This window comes from Typopeltis vanoorti, chromosome 2 (genome assembly GCF_054136105.1).
Source record: "Typopeltis vanoorti isolate ZY-2024b chromosome 2, IOZ_Tvanoo_1.0, whole genome shotgun sequence".
In the NCBI taxonomy this organism is placed as follows: domain Eukaryota; kingdom Metazoa; phylum Arthropoda; class Arachnida; order Uropygi; family Thelyphonidae; genus Typopeltis; species Typopeltis vanoorti.
The window spans coordinates 110,711,738-110,734,466 of record NC_143550.1 but is presented as its reverse complement, the minus strand read 5'-3'; the positions used below and the strand labels follow the sequence as shown (position 1 = coordinate 110,734,466).

Here is a 22,729-nt window from a genome sequence, read left to right as displayed (position 1 = left end):
CTTACATGTTATTCTTTTCAATTTGAAATTCAATTTTATCCTGCTCAAGACTAAATAGTGATCGCTTCCAATTTCAAATCCTCTGTACACTCTAGTGTCCTGCACCAGGGAGAAAACATCACTATCAACAATAACATAGTCAATGAGACTGTTCTTATTCCTAGCCTCTTCTCTCCTTGTGCACATTTTTATGTTAGAACATGGTGTTAGTAATAACCAGTCCATGTCCTGAGCAGAAATCCAACAGATATTTTCCATTATTATTAGCTTTGCTCTTTTCTCCAAATTTTCCCAAAATATTTTTGTATGTCTGACAATCATTTCCTACTCTGCTATTCAGATCCCCAACAAGGAACAACTTTTCCTTTTTCATTGTGTCAGCTCTTTGCTTTTTCTATAGCATCAAAAAATTCCTCCACTTCTACCTTAGTAGAACTTTCTGTGGGACAATAGGCACAAATAAGTCTCATTGTCCAGTTCCCCATTCTCATATTTGCCGATCACTCTACTTGAGACTGCCTGCCATTCAAGACGATTAGTCTCATATTTTGTGTTGAATATTATGGCTACTCCTTCTATTCCTTGATTGTCATTTCCTGTATATAATATTTTGTATTTATTGCTCAGAAAGATCTCACCAGTTTTTGTCTTTTTTGTTTAAGTCATCCCTATTATATCGATCTGGTACTTATCTAATTCCTCAGCTAGCACCATTTCTTTGCCATTCAGGCTTCTTATGTTGATAGTACCGATCTTTAACTCTGGTGATGTTGAGTTGGGGTGTGTTTTCAGATTTGTTCCAGTAGCTGACTTTTCACTGTTCGCCCTGGTTCCCTGGCGAAAACAACGGGGGCCTTTTTTAACCGACATGAAATTTTGTCATGTTGTACCATCATTTTCTATATTGGTTTAAGCCAATAAGAATACAATTTGGTCGGCTAAATCCCAAATTGCCAGCCCATCCTTGTTCGTTCAGTATCCAGGTAGATAACCAACAGGGTGCACCATGAGAAGGTGAGGAATGGACATTAGGTCAGAAGCCCTGGTTGGTTCTCTGCATTCCTTTAAAGGCTATGTGGAGGTCTCCTCTCAGTTATACAGCTTTGACCCTTCTCATAACTATTAATTTCATTTTGTAATGACCAATTATACAAGGAAACCAAGAAAGTGAAAGTACAAAGAACAGTAGATTACTATATAATATAAAGAAAAAATCTAGTGATATGATTAAAGAATTTCATGTTATTCTCTATAAAGCAAAGTTGCTCAAGCATATCCTAAAGGAAATCTGTGAAGTATTATTCGATTTCATTTTGTACAAAAATAAAAATAATATAATTTGGAACGTCAGCAGCCGGTTTTCTTTTCTTTTTTTAAAAAAACATTTCAAATAATTATCGTGAATTAATTTCTTCGAGAACAAAGAAAAATGTTTTGTCTAGTAAGTGATTAGAAAATAATTAGCGCAAAAAAATTAAAAATTAGTTCTCCAAGGTAAGGCAGTATTTAAATGAAGAAATTATGCAAGATCTTTATTTTGTCCAGACATTAAAATTGTATTGTGCAATAAAAAGAAAAAACAAAAATATAAATAATTTCTCTATTTTTAGTCTATCCTATATAACTAAAATCCAGTTACCCAGCATAGAACAAGGAAGTGTGTTTCTTGTTATAGGCAACTGAGAGGCAGCTACGAACATTGAGATAATCCGATTAACCGTTCTCTTCAGCGTGAGGGTTTATTACACCTTGTAACGGACATGACTGTCAAATTGCACTTCTTATCCCTGTTCTTTCAACAGGTGGGCTGAATCATATCCAGATTTAGCTGGACATCTATAGACGTCCTGGCCGTTTGGGAAGTTAATGGTTAGGAGATCAGCATTTAAGTTGCCAAGTAGATATTCTTAAGTACTGTTCACATTCAGAGAAAGGTTTTTTGGGAGAGAAAAAATAATTAGTATATTAGAACAAATCTACTATTTGTTTCAATAACATAATAAAACATAAAATGAACTTGTTGCTTTTGTTCAAATCCCATGCATGATGGCTGTAAACTTAAGCGCATTAATACTATGGGTTAAGGTGAGGGGGGGGGTTAAGAACTACATTGGTTTCTAGAGTAGGATTCCAGGACAAACATTACTTTAAGACGCTTCACGTCTCCAATAAGTCAGAGCCAGGTGGAGGTCTCATAGGCCAATGAAATCATATAGAGTAGAATCCTGTTAATTGGGGTATCGGTTAATTGGGATAGCTATTTATTTCAGACAAATCTTAAAGAACTAAAACAAATCGAGCAAACTGCCAGAGATTTCTTTGCTTATTTGGAACAGGACATGTAGCACTCAAAATTATCCCTCTGAGGTAGTTGCTTGCAAATGATTAGTTGGTTTAAGGTTTATTGGCACAGGTCATATTGCATCAAACCACAGCTTATAAATGACTCATCAGCTTTGTTCTCCATGTGTTTTCGGTGATAAATGACTCATCATTCCTCTCACCAACTCAGCTTATACAGTGTATTACCCTCTGAGGGGGAACAGTTTCTAACTAGCATTAGTTGAGTGTACTTGTGTCACCTTTCATACTGAGCCAATGCCTAATCAGAAAAGTGTAGCGATTTTTCAGTGTTCTGTTTATTGATAATTTTGTGCTTAATTTTAATTTTATAAAATTTTTGGACCCTTACCAAAATACCATGTAAAGATTTATCACTAGTCAAAAAAATTGCCTTACTAGACCAAATTAAAGGCCAATTACCCAATTCCAGTCATCTTCATCTGGCTGAGATAACTGGAGTAACAAAATCTATGATTACACTTGATAAAACAATAATATAAACTGCAAGAAGAATGGAAACTCCATGGAAAAGATGGAACATCCCAAAAATGAAAGCATGAAGGTTTACTGATCTGGACACTGAGGATGCCCTAAATCAGTGGATCTCCATTATAACTGGATGGGAAGTGTGTCAGTAGTCCAATAATAAAAAAGAAATCAGAGGAGCCAGCTAGCTAAGAAGCTGGATCATAATGATTTTAAGGCAACAGATTTTCTAATGTATTATGTATTTTGTTTTAATGGAATTATATTAAAGGTTCTCTATTGATATTGACAATGAGGAAAATTTAAATACGTACATATTTCACTACTTTAATTAATTTGAATAAATGATTTCTTGTTCGGTTCTGTTAACTATTAACATGAAACTTTGCATAATTAGAGCAGCCACTTAACTGGGCCAAAATGTTCAAGTCCTGATGTATTCCAATTAATAAATAAATATATATATATATATATATATATATGACTTTTATACTTACCTATTACATATTCTAAAATTAGATTCCAACCAATTATGAAAGCAATCAGCTCTCCTACCGTTACATAACTATATACATAAGCAGACCCTGCTTTTGGCACACGAGATCCAAATTCTGCGTAGCACAATCCTTAAAATAAGAAAAATAGGAACTTAAATTCTGTACAGAATTATTAAAAACACACAATATATATAAATGAAAATGAAAAAAAAGGAGGAAATGTCTACAGTTTAGTTTATTGGCATTATTTTTAATCAGAAGTTTTCAGAGGGGAATCTATATCCTCAACAATTAAAGCAATATCAGCCAAGTAGTTTCTAAATTGCCAACCTCCTGCTTCCTCAGTACTTCGATTACTTTTTATTACATAATGACTTTTTTTTATGTGATATCACTTCTTTTTTTAGATGAAATGGGTAAAATAGTCACTAAATGGTTGAAATTAGCTGAAAAGTAAAATGCCAGAGACACTGCTATATGCCATCATATAGCAGTGTCTCTGGCATTTTACTTTCTTATTTACAACCCTGCATTCCAATTTGGTTCTACTGTACATCAACTGTCAGGGAAACAAATACATTACAAATTTTGTCAAAAACTGAACAATGCAACCTGTAGATATCTTTTGCAGGGAGAAGGGGGAGGGGGAAGTAACCCCATGAAATTCTTTCCTTCAAACAGCCAGATTCCAGATTTGGTTAAAATTAGCTTGTGACACATAGAGGTGCTTTCCAAAGAAGTGATCCCTATCCCTTACATTTCTCCTTTCATTTTTGTCCAATTAGGCTGAAATTTTCATTTTCATAGGAGCAAAAATAACATACCATCTTTTAGTATTAATTTAAAAAAAAATGATGTGAACTGCAAAATTGTCTGCAGATAAACCTCCCTAACTCCTTCATTTTAGCTCAAATGGGCTGAATTTCTTTGTGGACCTTCTTCTTCTTCAACATGTAAGCTATATTCCAACTTGGGTTGAAATTGGTTAAATTATGCAACCTGTACAGATGTCTGCAAAGGAGAAGAATGGATAATTTGTGAATGCTTTCTAAGTGTTTTTCTTTTATTATTATTCATTTGATTTAATGCTTCAAATTTGAAAGGTTGTACCCTGTTGAATCAAAGTGATGGATCAATAATATTCAACTTAGAACTGAAGTTACAACTAGCCAAATTTTAGTCCCAAGTCTTGAAATAAGAGTAGTCAGTGACTCACTAACTCATATGGCATGCCCTCAGGAAGTTAACAGTTAAAAATGTTATTCATCATTGAATGAATAACACTTTAAAGACTTCATAAAAAGAGACTGTTGTGAATCTGATATCATGAGAGGAGTGATGATGAAACTCAGTAGTAGTATAAAACAGCAGACCAGGAGAGTGATGACCATGATGAGGAAGACAAAATCAGATTATGAAAAGTTTGCTGAACAGGGTCAAAGGAAAGAATTTTATTGTTCAGCATGCAAAAAAGGATCTAGGATTAATGCAGCAAGTTACAGACTATTTAGTATCTCTTGTGTAGTTATCAAGGCATTGGAGAGGCTGATTAGAAATCATTTCTAAAGATGGGTAGACAGCACTAGGATCATTCTCTGAAGAGGCCCATATGGTTTTGCTAAAAGGTAGATTTTGCTTCAACAAACTGCACACAAGTGATAGCAAAGCTGATTAAGTGGAATAGATATATCATGATACTTCTGGATTTTTTACAAAGATATTTCACTGAATTCCACATGCAAGGTTGTTATACAAATTCAGAGAGGGGACAGGTATAAAAAATAAACTTGTGAGATGGATAGGAGAGTGGCTTGCTGAAAGGTATAAGAAAGTGATGTATTGTGGTGCTGAGTAAGAGAAGGATAATGACCAGTAGGATACCACAAATTTCTGTGATGTTTAGGTCATGGTTGTTTAACTTTAATGATATTAGGGATGGCCTAATGGGTGATATTCAGTTGTTTGCTGATAAAGCTAGGATTAGGGAGAGTGATAAAGGACATAGCTGATATAGAATCTCTACAGGTTGATTTCAACAGACTGATTCAAGTGCATTTTGGATGCAAGACATTTCAAAACACATTATATTAATAGGAATTTGCTACAAGTAGTCAAAAGCAAAACACATTATATTAATAGGAATTTGCTACAAGTAGTCAAAAGCAAATAAAGTGAGAAACTGGAGGGTGAAAGCAGACAGAGTTAGAGTTTAGGGGCCACTTTGTGAAAATTGTTAAGCCTACACTTCATAATTACACTGTTGAAGAGAACACTAACTTCAAAGTTACTCTCCCACTTTACAAGGTTTTGATAAGATAGCTTCTGGCCATTGCAAGTAGATATGGTCACCTGGGTTTAGATCAGGTTGCTAAAGGGTCAAGGTTAGAAATACAAGAATATTTGTACTGCTTCTTGTCTCTGCTTTTTCAATGATAGCTTTAGCTTGTTTTTAGCTAATTAAACAGGCACTTACAAAATGCACTGAAATCAATTCATGATCAGCAAGCAACGGAACATCTTGTCAGTATTTTCCAATATCATTAATGTATTGATTGAACTACAATGGTCCAAAGACCAATATCTGGGATACACTAGGTCATCTAGCAGATATTCCCCTCCAAATATACCACTTTCTGATACCTGTCCATCGGTCCCACTTACCCATGTCAGCAGTTTATATTCCAATCTGTAATTCTCAGTTTATCCAAAAGCATTTCATGTGGTATGTATCAAATGCCTTAGCAGAGCCCGACCATATCATTGTGTATCCACTTCCTTTATCCAACTCAGCCATAATGTTATTATAAAATAAGAGCAAACTACTCAGCTGTAATATCCCTTTAGTAAATCCATGCAAAGTATAGCCTGTCTGTCAACCCATTTCTACATGCAAGTTCTTAACTTTTCTAAAATCTTCACAACCACTCCAGAGATATAGAAATGTTGATAGTTAGACACATCACTTTTTTGTGCCACTCCTGTGCAATGGGATGATCATACATTCTTTCCATTCCTGTGGAATCTTTCCTGAACTAAGACAAGTTATACAAACATGTTGAGGGCTTAGACAGTTTGGGTAAACAAATTGGCATATATAGAAATATCCCAGCTGTTCCTATTGCTGAATTTTTATCTAGGGTATGCAACAGCTTTAGAACCAGCTTCTCATTTACATCCATCTCTTCATCCAACGTAGTGGTAGCACTGTGCGCTATATTACATACACAAGGTTGATAGATTTTAGTGAAATGAGCACTCGTTATCTGAACAATCTTATCTGCTTCTGACATAAGGGTACTGTCTGCATTTAGTAACGTTATTCTTCCATATTCATTCTTTCTTTTACTTGCAGTATAACAATAAAATTCTTTTGGTTATGTTTAGCCTGCACAGCCATGTCTTTTCATATTCTGATGTGGCTTTCCATACAATACTTTTAACTTTTCTGGCAGGCACTTTATATATTCCATAACTCTTTCCACCCTTATTCTTCAAGCTCTAGGGACACATTCAGATACTGCATTATTTAAGTATCTTTTTGAAAACTTCCAATATAATTCCCATTCTGAACACAGCATTTTCCTGAGTTTGTCATACTTTCCAGCTTTGTAGTAGTCAATATAACATGTCCTAACTGGAACATTCACATACTTAGTTTCTTCCTACATCAGTACAGCATGATCACTGTCAACAAGTGGTGGCAAAACATATCAAGTCATATTAAGTTAGGAAAATTTATTAGTTAGAAAAATTAATAATTAAGTTATAAACATTTATGAATTAGTATGTTAATAAAAATAATATTTGTAAAGAGCTATTTACTATATTTAAGAAATAACAGCTTACTAACCAGCAAACACTGAAGCAACAGCTGCAATAAAGAAGGACACAATTACAGCAGGTCCAGCTTTGCTTGCTACTTGGCCAGCAAGAACATATATACCCAGTCCTAATGTACTCCCAATACCTAAAAGAAAAATAAAATTTAATTCATTACAAGATTTAATAAATTAAAAAATGGGCAGCATATATATATTTTTAGCTCAAGCTGATGTGGTTATAATATAATATAATACAATATTATATTATAATATAATATCTATATGACTATATAATATTTACATAATTTACTACGTAACTTATATGTAGTAAATTAAAATTGCTTTTTTCCAAAATACATTCTTTCCTCCCCTTTCTTTCTCACTCACATAAAGAATACTCAGTTATACTAAGTTTATGCAATTAAGCTACTATTAATTGACATTTCCTTTTCAAAAACTGCTTAAACATGCATGACAGCTCTAAATTTAACCTGATACAATTGACTAAATTAAACTATTTTATTTTTCTTATGCATCATTATTTACTCTATAGGTATATAGAAAGGTGATTTTTTTTTTTTTTTTTTTTTTTAACAGGATATATATATCCTGTAAAATCTTATGAAAATAACCCAAATGATTTTTTGTATTATATATGATATATTATTATTATTACACCTTCCATGAAGTTGGCAGACTCATCATGGGAGGTTTATTCAACTGATAACAAATCTATCATACTGAATCTTAAAATCCTTAACACTCCCTGCATTAACAAAATATTCTGGTAATGCATTCCATTCACTAACAATTCTCCATGTAAACTGGAAGAAATCTGCTCCTCAAACTCCTCTTCACCACATTTTTACACGACTTCCAAGGATGACCTCTGGTTCTTCCCCTCTCGCCTTCTACTTGTTTAATAATCCCCTCTGGATTAATCTGATAAAATTCCCTCACTAACTTAAACATCTCTATCATATCACCTCTTTTTCTCCTGCACCAAACTCTGCAATTCACATTTCTTCAACTTTTCCATAGCCAGCATTCCAGAGTAATATTGCCTTAGTGTCACTGTTCTCTGGATCTTCTCCCATGTTTCCACATCACAGTGAAAACCAAGTAACCAAATCTGAGCAGTAGTCCAAGTGTTGTCTGACCAGTGCTTTATAAAGTGACCAACTACCTCCTTATCCCTATATGTTAGAGTACTATCACAGCAGCACTATGATGTGCAGTCTTTGCAACACTTCCAACACTTCCCTCTAACCTTCAGTCTGCTATCAACCATCACTCCCAAATCTCGAATCTCATCCACTTTCAGTATACACCACCATCAACAGAGTACACAGCCTCATATTTCTGCATTCCAAAATGCAAAACCTTGCACTTATTAATAGCAAAACTACAACCCCCACTCCTTTGTCAAAGTCAAAAGTCTAATTACATCTTCCTGAATGGAATTAATATTAATGATGCTACTTACAATTCTCTCCAACTTTGCATCATAATAACTGAAAATTCTCAGTCATTCTACATGATATACACACACACCAAATTAACAAATGGCAAAACCTACATGCTTACAAAAGAAGAAATGATATACATAGTGATAATTCATATACAGTAAAACCCCAGTAAAGGTTTACAAAAACACCTATATTTTTTAAGAAATATAATCATAATTGTAGTTTTTCATATATAAAAAAAAGAAAGTTATTTTAATGGTTTCATAAAATCTAATAGATAATTCTGATGGCATAATGTCTTTTTCTTGTCAAGCAAAATTTCTTCATAGCAAGCTAATGTTTTTTAGTCCTTGCCTTGTGGCTACAATTCGTTCCTCATTAGAATCTGTGTCCTCCAAAATCTGTAAACCTTTCTTTTATGATTGTTCTTACTGTGGATTCCTGTAGATAGAACTTCTTTGCTAGCTCACAAATTTTCATTCCGCCTTCAAAATCCTGAATAATGTTGAGTTTCGTTTCCAAAATCAATGTTTTTCTTTTCTTGCTAGCTGTAGAAGAATCGAACTTGCTTCTTTTGGATGACATTATTATTTTTATGTGATAAAATTTTTATCAAGAACATAACATTAAAAAATCGCAAGCTTTGTAGACTATAAAAATTGTGTATGAATGGAGACCGCGCGAAACACGTCAGTGCTTGTTCACAGCATGTGCGACACTGGCGAATGCAGCAGGCACCGGAAAGATATGACTAGTGGTGAGGTGTGAAGCTGAAGTGGGACGGGAATACATATAAGAAACCGCGTAACTCCGGATTCGCGTAAGTCGGGGAATGACTGTATTACAAAGCTTAAAATGAAGAGAAATCCCCATTTTTTTTTTCAAGCTTAATTTCCATATCTTCATTCATTATTATCTTGATTTATGAATGAAACACTGAAAAATGATTTATCAGCACACTGGAAGGTAAATGTATTATTCATAGGCATCTTGTTAAACTGAAGGAACATTACTCAAATGCCTGATGAGTAATGGGAAATCATGCAAAGTTGAAATTAGGCAGAAGCACAGTAGTGTCGAAACGACAAGATTATATTATATATATTATTTTATTATTATTACGTGACACCTCCAGGGAGTCCAAAGACTCATCGAGGGAGGGTACCCACTCCACAACTCTCCATCTCCACCACTCAAATCCACTAACTTCCACAGACTGTAACTAAACCAACGCCATCTACCGCCGACTACCACCACTAGTATTTCCACAGGCATTCACAAACATCCATTCCCACAGCGGGATTCGAACCCACAGCCTTTTGACTGGAGAATGGATACACTAACCACTCAGCCAACCAGGCCGGCATATACATTAAAAGGTGTCACTAGCATTGTAAGTAAATGTGGTGGTATGTTTGAACTATGCTAAGAAAACAATGTCTTAAATAGTTTAGTGTGGTTTCTTTTTCATGTGCTAGACACGTAGTGTTTTTCATTGTAGTTTTGTTCGTTGCTACTTGTTTGTATTCCTATTGCTTTCTAAAAATTGCATCTGTAAGGAAGCACACATCTACAGCATGAAAAGCATTGTCATGAAGATTGAGTTTTATCCTGGGTTTTTCTCAGCAGATGCACTGTGACACAAAGATTACTGAAGAAAAAATGAAAGAATTTGAGAACAGGAACCAAACCCTGGAGATTCAGTGGCAAGCCTTGAAGAAAACCTTGATTGATTCAGTCAGAGAGGCATGTGGTGAGGTTGTCTGCAAGGATAGAAAAATCAGAACTCCATGGTGGACACAGGAAGTTAAAGAGGCAATGAAGGAAAAGAAGAAAGTATATAAAAAGTTCCTGGCAAATAAGTCAGCTTGTGGTCTTAGAGAATACAGAGACAAATGTAAGACAGCTAAACACTGTGTAAAACTAGCTAAACAAAAGTCTTGGGAGGACTTTGGCAAGAACATAGAAAATAAATATCAAGAAGGTGGCAAAATATTCTGGAGGTAGTTGAAGAATCTTCAAAATGGAGGAAAGAGTGCTGTAAAATTAGTTAGAGATAATAAAGGTGACATGAAAACTGGAGAAAAAGCTATAATTGAAGTATGGAGTAACTACTACGAGAAATTGCTAAATAAAAACAAGCAGTGATAGCATAGTGGTAAAAAACACTCAACAGTCAGGAATACATATCCATACTTGAAATAGAAAAAGCCATCAAAGGCTTGAAATGTGGAAAGGCAGCAGGAGTAGATGATATTCAACCAGAAATGTTGAAGTATGGTGGTATAAAAGTCTTACAGTGGCTGCACTGCATAGTTCTGAAGGCATGGACAGAGGGACGAATTCCCTATGATTGGAGTAGAGCTTTCATAGTACCTATATATAAAAAGGGAAATAAAACTGAATGTGAGAATTACAGAGGTATTTCCCTACTGAGTGTTCCTGGTAAGATCTATGCAAGTATACTTGAGAAACAGTTGAGAAGAATTGTGGAAGGAAAGCTTGGTGAAGAACAAGCTGGATTCAGGCCAAATAGAGGCTGTCAGGATCAGATCTTCACTTTTCGACAAATAGTTGAGAAATCATGGGAATATAACAAAGATCTGTATTTAAGTTTTGTCAATCTGGAAAAGGCATATGACAAGGTGCAAAGAGAGAAGCTATTCAATACGCTACAGTTATATGGTGTCAACGGGGAATTATATCAAGCAATACTTAGTCTTTATTTGAGTTGTAAGTCAGCAGTTAGAATTGAAGGAAGTACAGGAAGATAGTTTAATGTTGAATCTGGTGTGAGACAAGGATGTACATTATTCCCCCTGTTATTCATAATTTATATGGATCACATTATGAAGGAAAGTGGTATTAGACATGATATCAAAATTGGAGATGTTAATGTCAGCTCTTTGTTTTATGCGGACAATGTTATACTTATCAATAAATCTGCTACAAGTCTGCAAGATTCTCTGACTAAATTGAACAAGTGTTGTAATAGATATGGTATGAAGGTCAGCAATAAAAAGTCAAAGACAATGAAAATAGGGAGAATCGTTGAAAATGTCAACTGTGTTGTGAATGGAGAACCTGTGGAACAAGTAAAATATTTCACCTACTTAGGCACGATTTTTACTGAAGATGGTAAATTAAATATGGAAATAGACAACAGAATCAACAAAGCTAGTATGGTAGGACGTCAATTGAATAAATTCATATGGAATAAGAGAGAAATTAGTCGGAACACTAAATTAGCTGTATACAAGACAGTGTTCAAACCAGTTTTAACTTATGGGTCTGAGAGTTGGGTCAGAAGTAAAACACTTGACCAAAGAGTAGATACCGCAGATATGAGAATACCAAGAAAGATTAGAGGTGTGAACAGATGGCATCAATGGCAATATCATTTTAAAAACGAGGATATTAGGAAAGCGTTAGCAGGAATGTGTTAGCAGAGCTAATCTCAGCTGGTATGACCATTTAAATAGAACGGGCGAGGAAAGATTAGCAAAATAGGTGTTCTCTGCCAGGTTGGCAGGAAAAACGACCCAGAGGAAGACCAAGATATAGGTGGATTGATACGGTACAAAGTGCCTTAGACGACAGAAATATAAGATCTGATAATATTGGAGTCTTGACAAGTAACAGACTAATCTGGAGGAAAATTGTAGATAGGAAGTTAGTAATGATGTAAATTTTTCATCATTACTAACTTCCTATCTATCCAGTATACCCCCTTTAGGGTACATGGCAGGAATTTGATGGTGATGATGCACTGTGAAAATTTCTTTATGTGTGTATCAAAAAATGTGGAAAGATTTGTGGAAGGTAGGGTGAATGAAAAGAAGAAAAGTATTAAGGTATGTGAAAAGTGTAATGATAAGTTAGAGTATTTTGAAATAGAAAGCTAGCATCATGGTAATAAACAGAAATATGAAGGAAGTGTTAGTAACGATCACAAAGGTAATCAAGTGGAAGAACTTAGACTTAGATTTGCTGAAAATGAAGCATCCAGAAGATGAGATTAAACATCTAAAAGGGGGGGGGTGCTTAAGGGTCAAAGCTGTATAACTGAGAGGAGAACACCACATAGCTTTAAAGGAATGCAGAGAACTGACCAGAACTTCTGACCAAATGTGCAATCCTCACCTTCTCAACGTACACCGTGTTGGGTATCTACCTGGATACTGAACGAACAAGGATGGGTTGGCAATTTGGGATTTAGCCAACCACATTATATTCTTATTGGCTTAAACCAATACAGAAAATAATGGTACAACATGACAAAATTTCATGTCGGTTAAACAAGACCCCCGTTGTTTTTGCCAGGGAACCAGGGCTAACAGCAAAAAGTCAGCCACTGGAACAAATCTGAAAACACGCCCCAACTCAACATCACCAGAGTTAAAGATCGGTACTATCAACATAAGAAGTCTGAATGGAAATGGAGCTAGCTAAGGAATTAGATAAGTACCAGATCGACATAATAGGGGTGACTGAAACAAAAAAGACCAAATCTGGTGAGATCTCTCTGAACAATAAATACAAAATGTTATATTCAGGAAATGACAATCAAGGAAAAGAAGAAGTAGCCATAGTATTCAACACAAAATACGAGGCTAATCTTCTTGAATGTCAGGCAGTATCAAGTAAAGTGATGTGGGAAATATCAGAATGGAGAATTGGACAAATGAGACATAGTTGTGCCTAAGGTTCCACAGAAGACTCTACTAAGGTAGAAGTGGAGGAATTTTTTGATGCTTTAGAAAAAGTAATGGACACAATGAAAAAGGAAAAGTTGGTCCTTGTTGAGGATCTAAATAGCACAGTAGGAAATGATTGTGACACACAAAAATATTTTGGGAAACTTTGGAGAAAAGAGCAAAGCTAATAATAATGGCAAATATCTGTTGGATTTCTGCTCAGGACATGGACTGGTTATTACTAACACCATGTTCCAACATAAAAATGTGCACAAATTCACATGGAGAGAAGAGGCTAGGAATAAGAAAAGTCTCATTGGCTATGTTATTGTTGATAGTGATGTTTTCTCCCTGGTGCAGGACGCCAGAGTGTACAGAGGATTTGAAATTGGAAGCGATCACTATTTAGTCTTGAGCAGGATAAAATTGAATTTCATATTGAAAAGAATAACATGTAAGAAAGTTTTAAAGCGAATAAAAGTTGAGCAGCTCTCAGATGTGAACTGTAGACAAAAATACACAAAGATTATTGAAGAAAAAATGAAAGCTTTTGTGAACAGCAACCAAACATAGGAAATTCAGTGGGAAGCCTTGAAGAAAACCCTGATTGATTCAGACAGACAGTCATGTGGTGAGGTTGTCTGCAAGGATAGAAAAATCAGACTCCATGGTGGACACAGGAAATTAAAGAGGCGGTGAAGGAGAAGAAGAAAGCATATAAAAAATTTCTGGCAAATAAGTCAGCTTGTGCTCTTAGAGAAAACAGAGACAAATGTAAGAAAGCGAAGCACTGTGTAAAACTAGCTAAACAAAAGTCATGGGAGGACTTTGGCAAGAACATAGAAAATAAATATCAAGAAGGTGGTAAAATATTCTGGAGGTTGTTGAAGAAGCTTAGAAATGGAGGAAAGAGTGCTGTAAAAGGAGTTAGAGATGATAAAGGTGATATGAAAACAGGAGAAAAAGATATCTTTGAAGTATGGAGTAATTACTTCGAAAAATTGCTAAATGAAACAAGCAGTGATAGCACACTGGTAAAAAACACTCAGCAGGCATACAGTCAGGAATACATATCCATACTTGAAGTAGAAAAAACCATCAAAGGCTTGAAATGTGGAAAGGCAGCAGGAGTAGATGATATTCGACCATAAATGCTGAAGTATGGTGGTATAAAAGTCTTACAGTGGTTGCACTGCATAGTTCAGAAAGCCTGGACAGAGGGACGAATTCCCGATGATTGGAGTAGAGCTCTAAGAGTACCCATATATAAAAAGGGAAATAAAACTGAATGTGAGAATTACAGAGGTATTTCCCTACTGAGTGTTCCTGGCAAGATCTATGCAAGTATACTTGAGAAACGATTGAGAAGAATTGTGGAAGAAAAGCTGTGAAGAACAAGCCGGATTCAGGCCAAATAGAGGCTGTCAGGATCAGATCTTCAATTTACGACAAATAGTTGAGAAAGCATGGAAATATAACAAAGATCTGTATTTAAGTTTTGTCGATCTGGAAAAGGCATATGACAAGGTGCCAAGAGAGAAGCTATTCAATATGCTACAGTTATATAGTGTCAATGGGGCATTATATCAAGCAATACTTAGTCTTTATTTGAGTTGTAAGTCAGCATTTAGAATCGAAGGAAGTTTAGGAAGGTGGTTTAATGTTAAATCTGGTGTCAGACAAGGATGTATATTATCCCCTCTGTTATTCATTATCCATATGGATCACATTATGAAGGAAAGTGGTATTAAACATGATATCAGAATTGTAGATGTTAATGTCAGCTCTTTGCTTTATTCAGATGATGTTATACTTCTAAATAAATTCGCTACAAGTTTGCAAGATTCCCTGACTAAATTGAATAACCATTGTAAGAGATATGGTATGAAGGTCAGCAATAAAAAGTCAAAGACAATTAAAATAGGCAGAATCGTTGAAAATGTCACCTGTGTTGTGAATGGAGAACCTGTGGAACAACTAAAACATTTCAGCTACTTAGGCACGATTTTTACTGAAGATGGTAAATTAAATATGGAAATAGACAACAGAATCAACAAAGCTGGTATGGTAGACAGTCAACTGAATAAATTTATATGGAATAAGAGAGAAATTAGCTATATACAAGACAGTGTTCAAACCAGTTTTAACTTATGGATCTGAGAGCTGGGTCAGAAGTAAAACACTTGACCAAAGACTAGAGACTGCAGATATAAGAGTCCTGAGAAAGATTAGAGGCGTGAACAGATGGCATCAATGGCAATATCATATTAAAAATGAGGATATTAGGAAAGAACTTGACATTGTTGGCATCCAGGAATGCGTCAGCAGAGCTAATCTCGGGTGGTAGTCACTTAAACAGATTGGGCGAGGAAAGATTAGCAAAACAAGTGTTCTCTTCCAGGTTGGCAGGAAAACAACCCAGAGGAAAACCAAGATATAGGTGGATTGATACGGTACAATGTGCCTTAGACGATAGAAATATAAGATCTGATAATGATAATATTGGAGTCTTGACAAGTAACAGACTCATTTGGAGGAAAATTGTAGATAGGAAGTTTTTAATGATGCATATTTTTCATGTAGTACTATTATATCCTGTACACCCCTTGAGGGTACATGTCAGGAATTTGATGATGATGATGAGAAGAGGTGGGTAGATGTGAATAAGAAGGAGGAGTCCAAGTATAATCATATAGCATTGTATGGGGACTCAATCATTAGAAGTGTGATGAATAACAAAGTATACACAAAACTTGCTTTCCTGGTGGAACACTGAAACAAATAACTGATACTCTGCAGAGAAGAAAAGAGCAAGAATCAGAATTAGTGGTAGTTGTTTACACAAATAACTTGGCCAAGTTGAAATGGTGAAAAAAAAAAAGACGTTGATAGGGACTTAAATTGTTGAAGGAGGTAAAGGATGATAATGTTATTGGGAAAGTCAATAGCATATTACCTAGATATGATAATAGTGAATATCAAAATAGCAAAATGGCTGAGTTGTGTGAGGCATAGAGAGGGGGGGAGGGTTCAATTTGTGAATCTATGGAGTGAATTTGAAGGGAAGTTGGAATGATTTAAAGTTGATGGATTACATTGGATTACATTTTGCTAAAAGACACAAAATCAAGAAGTTAGTGCAGCTAATGATCAAAGGGTAACTGTGAAGCAGGATAGCACATCCAAAGAGGTTGTGCTATCCTGGACAAGGCTGAATATGGGATTGTGGAAAAACAAGGTGATGGAATGCATAAATGGAGACGTACGAATGGCAATTTTTCCCTGATCCCGATTCTTGATTAGGGAAACAGGAATCAGACTTAAGAGAAAGGTGTGGTATAATGGCAAGAGTAGAGAGTGTGTTGGTGGGATGGGATCAAATGTAAGGAGTATTCGAAATAAGGGAACTGAGTCTGTTGCATTGATTGAGTCTGTCCAAATATAATTAGTGGTGTAAGTGACACTTGGTTGTTTGAGGGTGATGTACTGTTGGAAATAGAAATAGAAGGATATACATTTTTCTGGAAGGATAGGAAGGTGAAAAGAGAGGTAAAGTACTGTTAATGACTGCAAAAGAATTGTGCTCACAAAACAGTGGATAGTTGAATATGGTAACACACATGGAAATTTTGAATCTGTGTGGTGCAAAGTTGAAATTAACAAGCTTGTATATCTCATACAATGTTGTTATAGCCTAGAAAATGTAGAGAATACTAATTGTGAAATGTTCAGGCAAATTTGTTAGGCATGTAAAAAGATGGTGATCCTAATGGGAAACTAATTACATGATGTAGATTGGAAGGAGGAGATAATGTATGGAGATCAAGAGAGTAAATTTCTTGAATTTCTGAGGCTAAAAGATCATAAGCAGTATGTGAAAGAAAAAAAAAAAATAGGGGGTTTTAGAGTATTGGATTTGGGTGATATCTTCAAAAGATGTGGTTGTTAAGATATTAGGACTGTTGCCGATGGGTGAGAGTGATCATGAAGTAATTGTTTGGAAAATGGTGAAACAAGATAAGGTTACTGCCAAAAAAGGATATATATGGAATGTAATGATGGGAAGCTCTGTAAAACTACCATCAATACGTTGAATAAATGAGTTGTGCAGAAAACATGTTGAAAGTGCATGGGAAATCATAAGGCAGTATCTGATGCAAGCAATGCATAACTGCATATCAAAAGTCAAGTGAATAAATAGAGTAGGAGTGAAATCAAGCAAGCTGTATTGGAAAAGAAATGTTACGGAGAAAGTACAAGACATTCAGTGGCAATCATATGCATAAGGAGTACTTTTGAAGGCTAGGAAGGTGACGAGCATGGTAAAGAAAGAAAAAGGTGCAGTATGAGAGGAGACTGGCTAGTCAGCCCAAGGATAATTCAAAGGAAGAATTATTATGGCAGTTGACACTAGTGGATAGTTATGGTAACAGAGTGGCAATACCTTGAACCTGAACAGTCTGGACTTGCAGAACATGCTATCTTCACTAGAGTTCATTGGAAAAGACAAGAGTCCTTCACAAAAGTTGGTTCCTCGTGGAATGGCTTTATAAAGAAACATGTGAAGCTTTACTTCACTTGCCTAACTTAAACACAACGGATGGTTTACATCTATCCCCTTTATGGAAGATAGTACTTTATAATTCAGCAAATCTTTCCTAATTTTTTATTGTATATATCTACAATTTTCCTCCAAATCAGTCTGTTACTTGTCAAGACTCCAACATTATCAGATCTTATATTTCTATCGTCTAAGGCACTTTGTACCGTATCAATCCACCTATATCTTGGTCTTCCTCTGGGTCGTTTTCCTGCCAACCTGGCAGAGAACACTTGTTTTGCTAATCTTTCCTCTCCCATTCTATTTAAGTGACCATACCACCTGAGTTTAGCTCTGCTAACGCATTCCTGGATGCTGACAATGTCAAGTTCTTTCCTAATATCCTCATTTTTAATATGATATTGCCATTGATGCCATCTGTTCACGCCTCTAATCTTTCTCAGGACTCTTATATCTGCAGTCTCTAGTCTTTGGTCAAGTGTTTTACTTCTGACCCAGCTCTCAGATCCATAAGTTAAAACTGGTTTCAACACTGTCTTGTATACAGCTAATTTAGTGTTGCGACTAATTTTTCTCTTATTCCATATGAATTTATTCAATTGACTTCCTACCATACCAGCTTTGCTGATTCTGTTGTCTATTTCTATATTTAATTTACCATCTTCAGTAAAAATCGTGCCCAAGTAGCTGAAATGTTTTACTTGTTCCACAGGTTCTCCATTCACAACACAGTTGACATTTTCAATGATTCTGCCTATTTTCATTGTCTTTGTCTTTTTATTGCTGACCTTCATACCATATCTATTACAACAGCTATTCAATTTAGTCAGAGAATCTTGCAGACTTGTAGCAGATTTATTTAGAAGTACAACATCATCCGCATAAAGCAAAGAGCTGACATTAATATCTCCAATTTTGATATCAGGTTTAATATCACTTTTCTTCATAATGCGATCCATATAGATAATGAATAACAGAGGAGATAATGTACATCCTTGTCTCACACCAGATTTAACATTATACCATCTTCCTGTACTTCCTTCAAATCTAACTGCTGACTTACAACTGAAATAAAGACTAAGTATTGCTTGATATAATGCCCCATTGACACCATATAACTGCAGCATATTGAATAGCTTCTCTCTTGGCACCTTGTCATATGCCTTTTCCAGATCGACAAAACTTAAATAGAGATCTTTGTTATATTCCCATGCTTTCTCGACTATTTGTTGTAAAATGAAGATCTGATCCTGACAGCCTCTATTTGACCTGAATCCAGCTTGTTCTTCACCAAGCTTTTCTTCCACAATTCTTCTCAACCGTTTCTCAATTATACTTGCATAGATCTTGCCAGGAACACTCAGTAGGGAAATACCTCTGTAATTCTCACATGCAGTTTTATTTCCCTTTTTATATATGGGTACTATGAGAGCTCTACTCCAATCATCGGAAATTCGTCCAACTGTCCAGGCCTTCTGAACTATGCAGTGCAGCCACTGTACGACTCTTATACCACCATACTTCAGCATTTCTGGTCGAATATCATCTACTCCTGCTGCCTTTCCACATTTCAAGCCTTTGATGGCTTTTTCTACTTCAAGTATGGATATGTATTCCTGACTGCATGTCTGGTCAGTGTTTTTTACTACTATACTGTCATCACTGCTTGTTTCATTTAGAAGTTTTTCAAAGTAATTACTCCATACTTCAAGGATATCTTTTTCTCCGGTTTTCATGCCACCTTTATCATCTCTAACTCCTTTAACAGCACTCTTTCCTCCATTCCTAAGCTTCTTCAACAGCCTCCAGAATATCTTGCCACCTTCTTGATATTTATTTTCTATATTCTTACCAAAGTCTTCCCATGACTTTTGTTTAGCTAGTTTTACACAATGTTTAGCTTTCTTACATTTGTCTCTGTATTCTGTAAGAGTAAAAGCTGACTTATTTGCCAGGAACTTTTGATATGCTTTCTTCTTTTCTTTCACTGCCTCTTTAACTTCCTGTGTCCACCAGGGAGTTCTGATTTTTTTTATCCTTGCACACAACCTCACCACATGCCTCTCTGGCAGAATCAATCAATGTTTTCTTCAGAGTTTGCCACTGAATCTCCAAGGTTTGATTCCTGTTCTCAAACTCTTTCATTTTCTTTTCAATAATCTTTCTGTATTTTAGTCTACAGTTCACATCTGAGAGCTGCTCAACTTTTATTCACTTTAAAACTTTCTTACATGTTATTCTTTTCAATATGAAATTCAATTTTATCCTGCTCAAGACTAAATAGTGATTGCTTCCAATTTCAAATTCTCTGTACACTCTGGTGTCCTGCACCAGGGAGAAAACATTACTATCAACAATAATATAGCCAATGAGACTTTTCTTATTCCTAGCCTCTTCTCTCCATGTGAATTTGTGCACATTTTTATGTTGGAACATGGTGTTAGTAATAACCAGTCCATGTCCTGAGCAGAAATCCAACAGATATTTGCCATTATTATTAGCTTTGCTCTTTTCTCCAAATTTTCCCAAAATATTTTTGTGTGTCACAATCATTTCCTACTCTGCTATTTAGATCCCCAACAAGGACCAACTTTTCCTTTTTCATTGTGTCAGTTGCTTTTTCTAAAGCGTCAAAAAATTCCTCCACTTCTACCTTAGTAGAACCTTCTGTGGGACAATAGGCACAAATAAGTCTCATTGTCCAGTTCCCCAATCTCATATTTGCCGATCACTCTACTTGAGACTGACTGCCATTCAAGAAGATTAGCCTGGTATTTTGTGTTGAATACTATGGCTACTCCTTCTTTTCCTTGATTGTCATTGCCTGAATATAACATTTTGTATTTATTGCTCAGAAAAATCTCACCAGTTTTTGTCTTTTTTGTTTCAGTCACCCCTATTATATCGATCTGGTACTTATCTAATTCCTCAGCTAGCACCATTTCTTTGCCATTCAGGCTTCTTACGTTGATAGTACCAATCTTTAACTCTGGTGATGATGAGTTGGGGTTTGTTTTCAGATTTGTTCCAGTAGCTGACCTTTCGCTGTTTGCCCTGGTTCCCTGGCGAAAACAACGGGGGCCTTGTTTAACTGGGCAATGCCCCAGCCGGCATGAAACTTTGTCATGTTGTACCATCGTTTTTTATTTTGGTTTAACCAATAAGAATACAATTTGGTCGGCTAAATCCCAAATTGCCAGCCCATCCTCGTTCGTTAAGTATCAAAGTAGATACCCAACAGGGTGCACCATGAGAAGGTGAGGATTGGACATTAGGTCAGAAGCCCTGGTCTGTTCTCCGCATTCCTTTAAAGGCTATGTGGAGGTCTCCTCTCAGTTATACAGCTTTGACCCTTAAGCACCCCCTATTGTGTGTATATATATATATATATATATATAATTTTTTTTTTTGTTGGGAGATTTATTGACTTATTTAGTTATCTTACACTAGCTACTTAGGTGGCGCTTTTTTGGAATTGTCAGTTATTGTTTAATTTCAGCTTAAAATGTACTGAAGATGCCTGTAACACAGGCAAAAATTATACTATTAAATAATCTTTTTACGTGAGTTTTTCCATTGTTAATTTTGTATTTAGAATACAGGATTGGTTTCATGAATATAGGATTTTTTATGGTCAATAATGATTTGTAAAAGCTAGATCTTGTTTCAGCAATTTACTTGTCTTTTATGATATGGTAACGTAACGAGTATGCTGGATAAGGGAGATTCATTCACAGTAATATTCTTAGACTGTGAAAAGAATTTGATAGATTACCTCATGATAAGTCAGTGTACAAGCTCCAGAGGATGGGAATGAATAGTGTACAAGAGCATGTGCTGAAAAGTTGTGATAATCACTATGAAGGAATTCAGGTAGAACCATGTAACTTGCACATTATTCTATATATTCCTCACAAAGTGTTATAGACTTATTATAATGCTGCTGCATCATTTGCAATCCTCGAAGAAAAAATCTTTCCCTTGTTGCACAAACCAGTCCTCAGCTGCAGATGTTACTTGATCATCTGTGGTAAATTTTGTTCCTTTCAAGTGTTTCTTTAAATATGGGAACAGGAAGTAGTAACATGGGGCCAAGTCTGGCAAATAGTGTGGGTGAGGAGACATTGAAAGCCCAAGTTGTGTATTGTAATATCTGAATTTATACTAGAACCAACAAGGAAACATGGGGGGGGGGGGGGAATGAAAATGTGAAAGACCAAAGAGATGAAAAGAAGCAATAAGCAGCTTCCTGATAATTTTGTAAGAAAGCTCAAAACACATACACATATGTTTCTCTGGTTTGCCTATAAAGAATTCATTTACCTTCCTAACTAATGATAATAATTTTCTAGTGTTTTATTCATAAACTTATATATATATATATATATTAAAAAAAAAGGATTAGCTCCTTTCTTTATAGATTTGATCACTACATCTAAAAACAATGAAAATTTACCTAATGTTGTGAGATCAAATGTGGACAAGCACCGATTTAAACTGGAACGAGACAGAGTTTCATCATCTATATATTTTTTCCTCAACAAAGCTTTACAAAATGATTTACACCGCACTCTCAAACTGGCCATGATAGACTAGCTGTTTGAAAACAATAACAAAAACTTGCGTACTTTCATTTAAGGACAGTAACAATAATATACATAGACAACTTTATACAAAATATGTTATCATAAAAAGAGTAATGCAACAGTTTTAGCTGCATTATATATAACAGATTCAATATGATACAGCATTATATTGCTATTAACATAAAGATGACAAGAAAGGAAGGAAGAACCAAAATCATACATTTCGGTTCTTCCTTCACTAATTACATTAATCAGTATTACAGATGAAA

The 22,729-nt window shown here is 35.4% G+C and overlaps 1 protein-coding gene across 1 annotated transcript in view; it reads right to left on the bottom strand.

The window, feature by feature from the left end:
* The window catches only part of LOC150109336 (high affinity cationic amino acid transporter 1-like), a 219,679-nt gene extending 197,219 nt beyond the window's left edge, over nt 1-22,460 (bottom strand). The window contains exons 1-3 of the mRNA XM_090402146.1: nt 22,331-22,460; nt 7,177-7,293; nt 3,327-3,455 (exon numbers count right to left, since the gene is read on the bottom strand). Of these exons, the coding sequence (XP_090258272.1) occupies nt 3,327-3,455; nt 7,177-7,293; nt 22,331-22,460 (376 nt within the window). The remainder of the gene's footprint in view (nt 1-3,326; nt 3,456-7,176; nt 7,294-22,330) is intronic.
* Between the last annotated feature and the right edge of the window lie 269 nt (nt 22,461-22,729).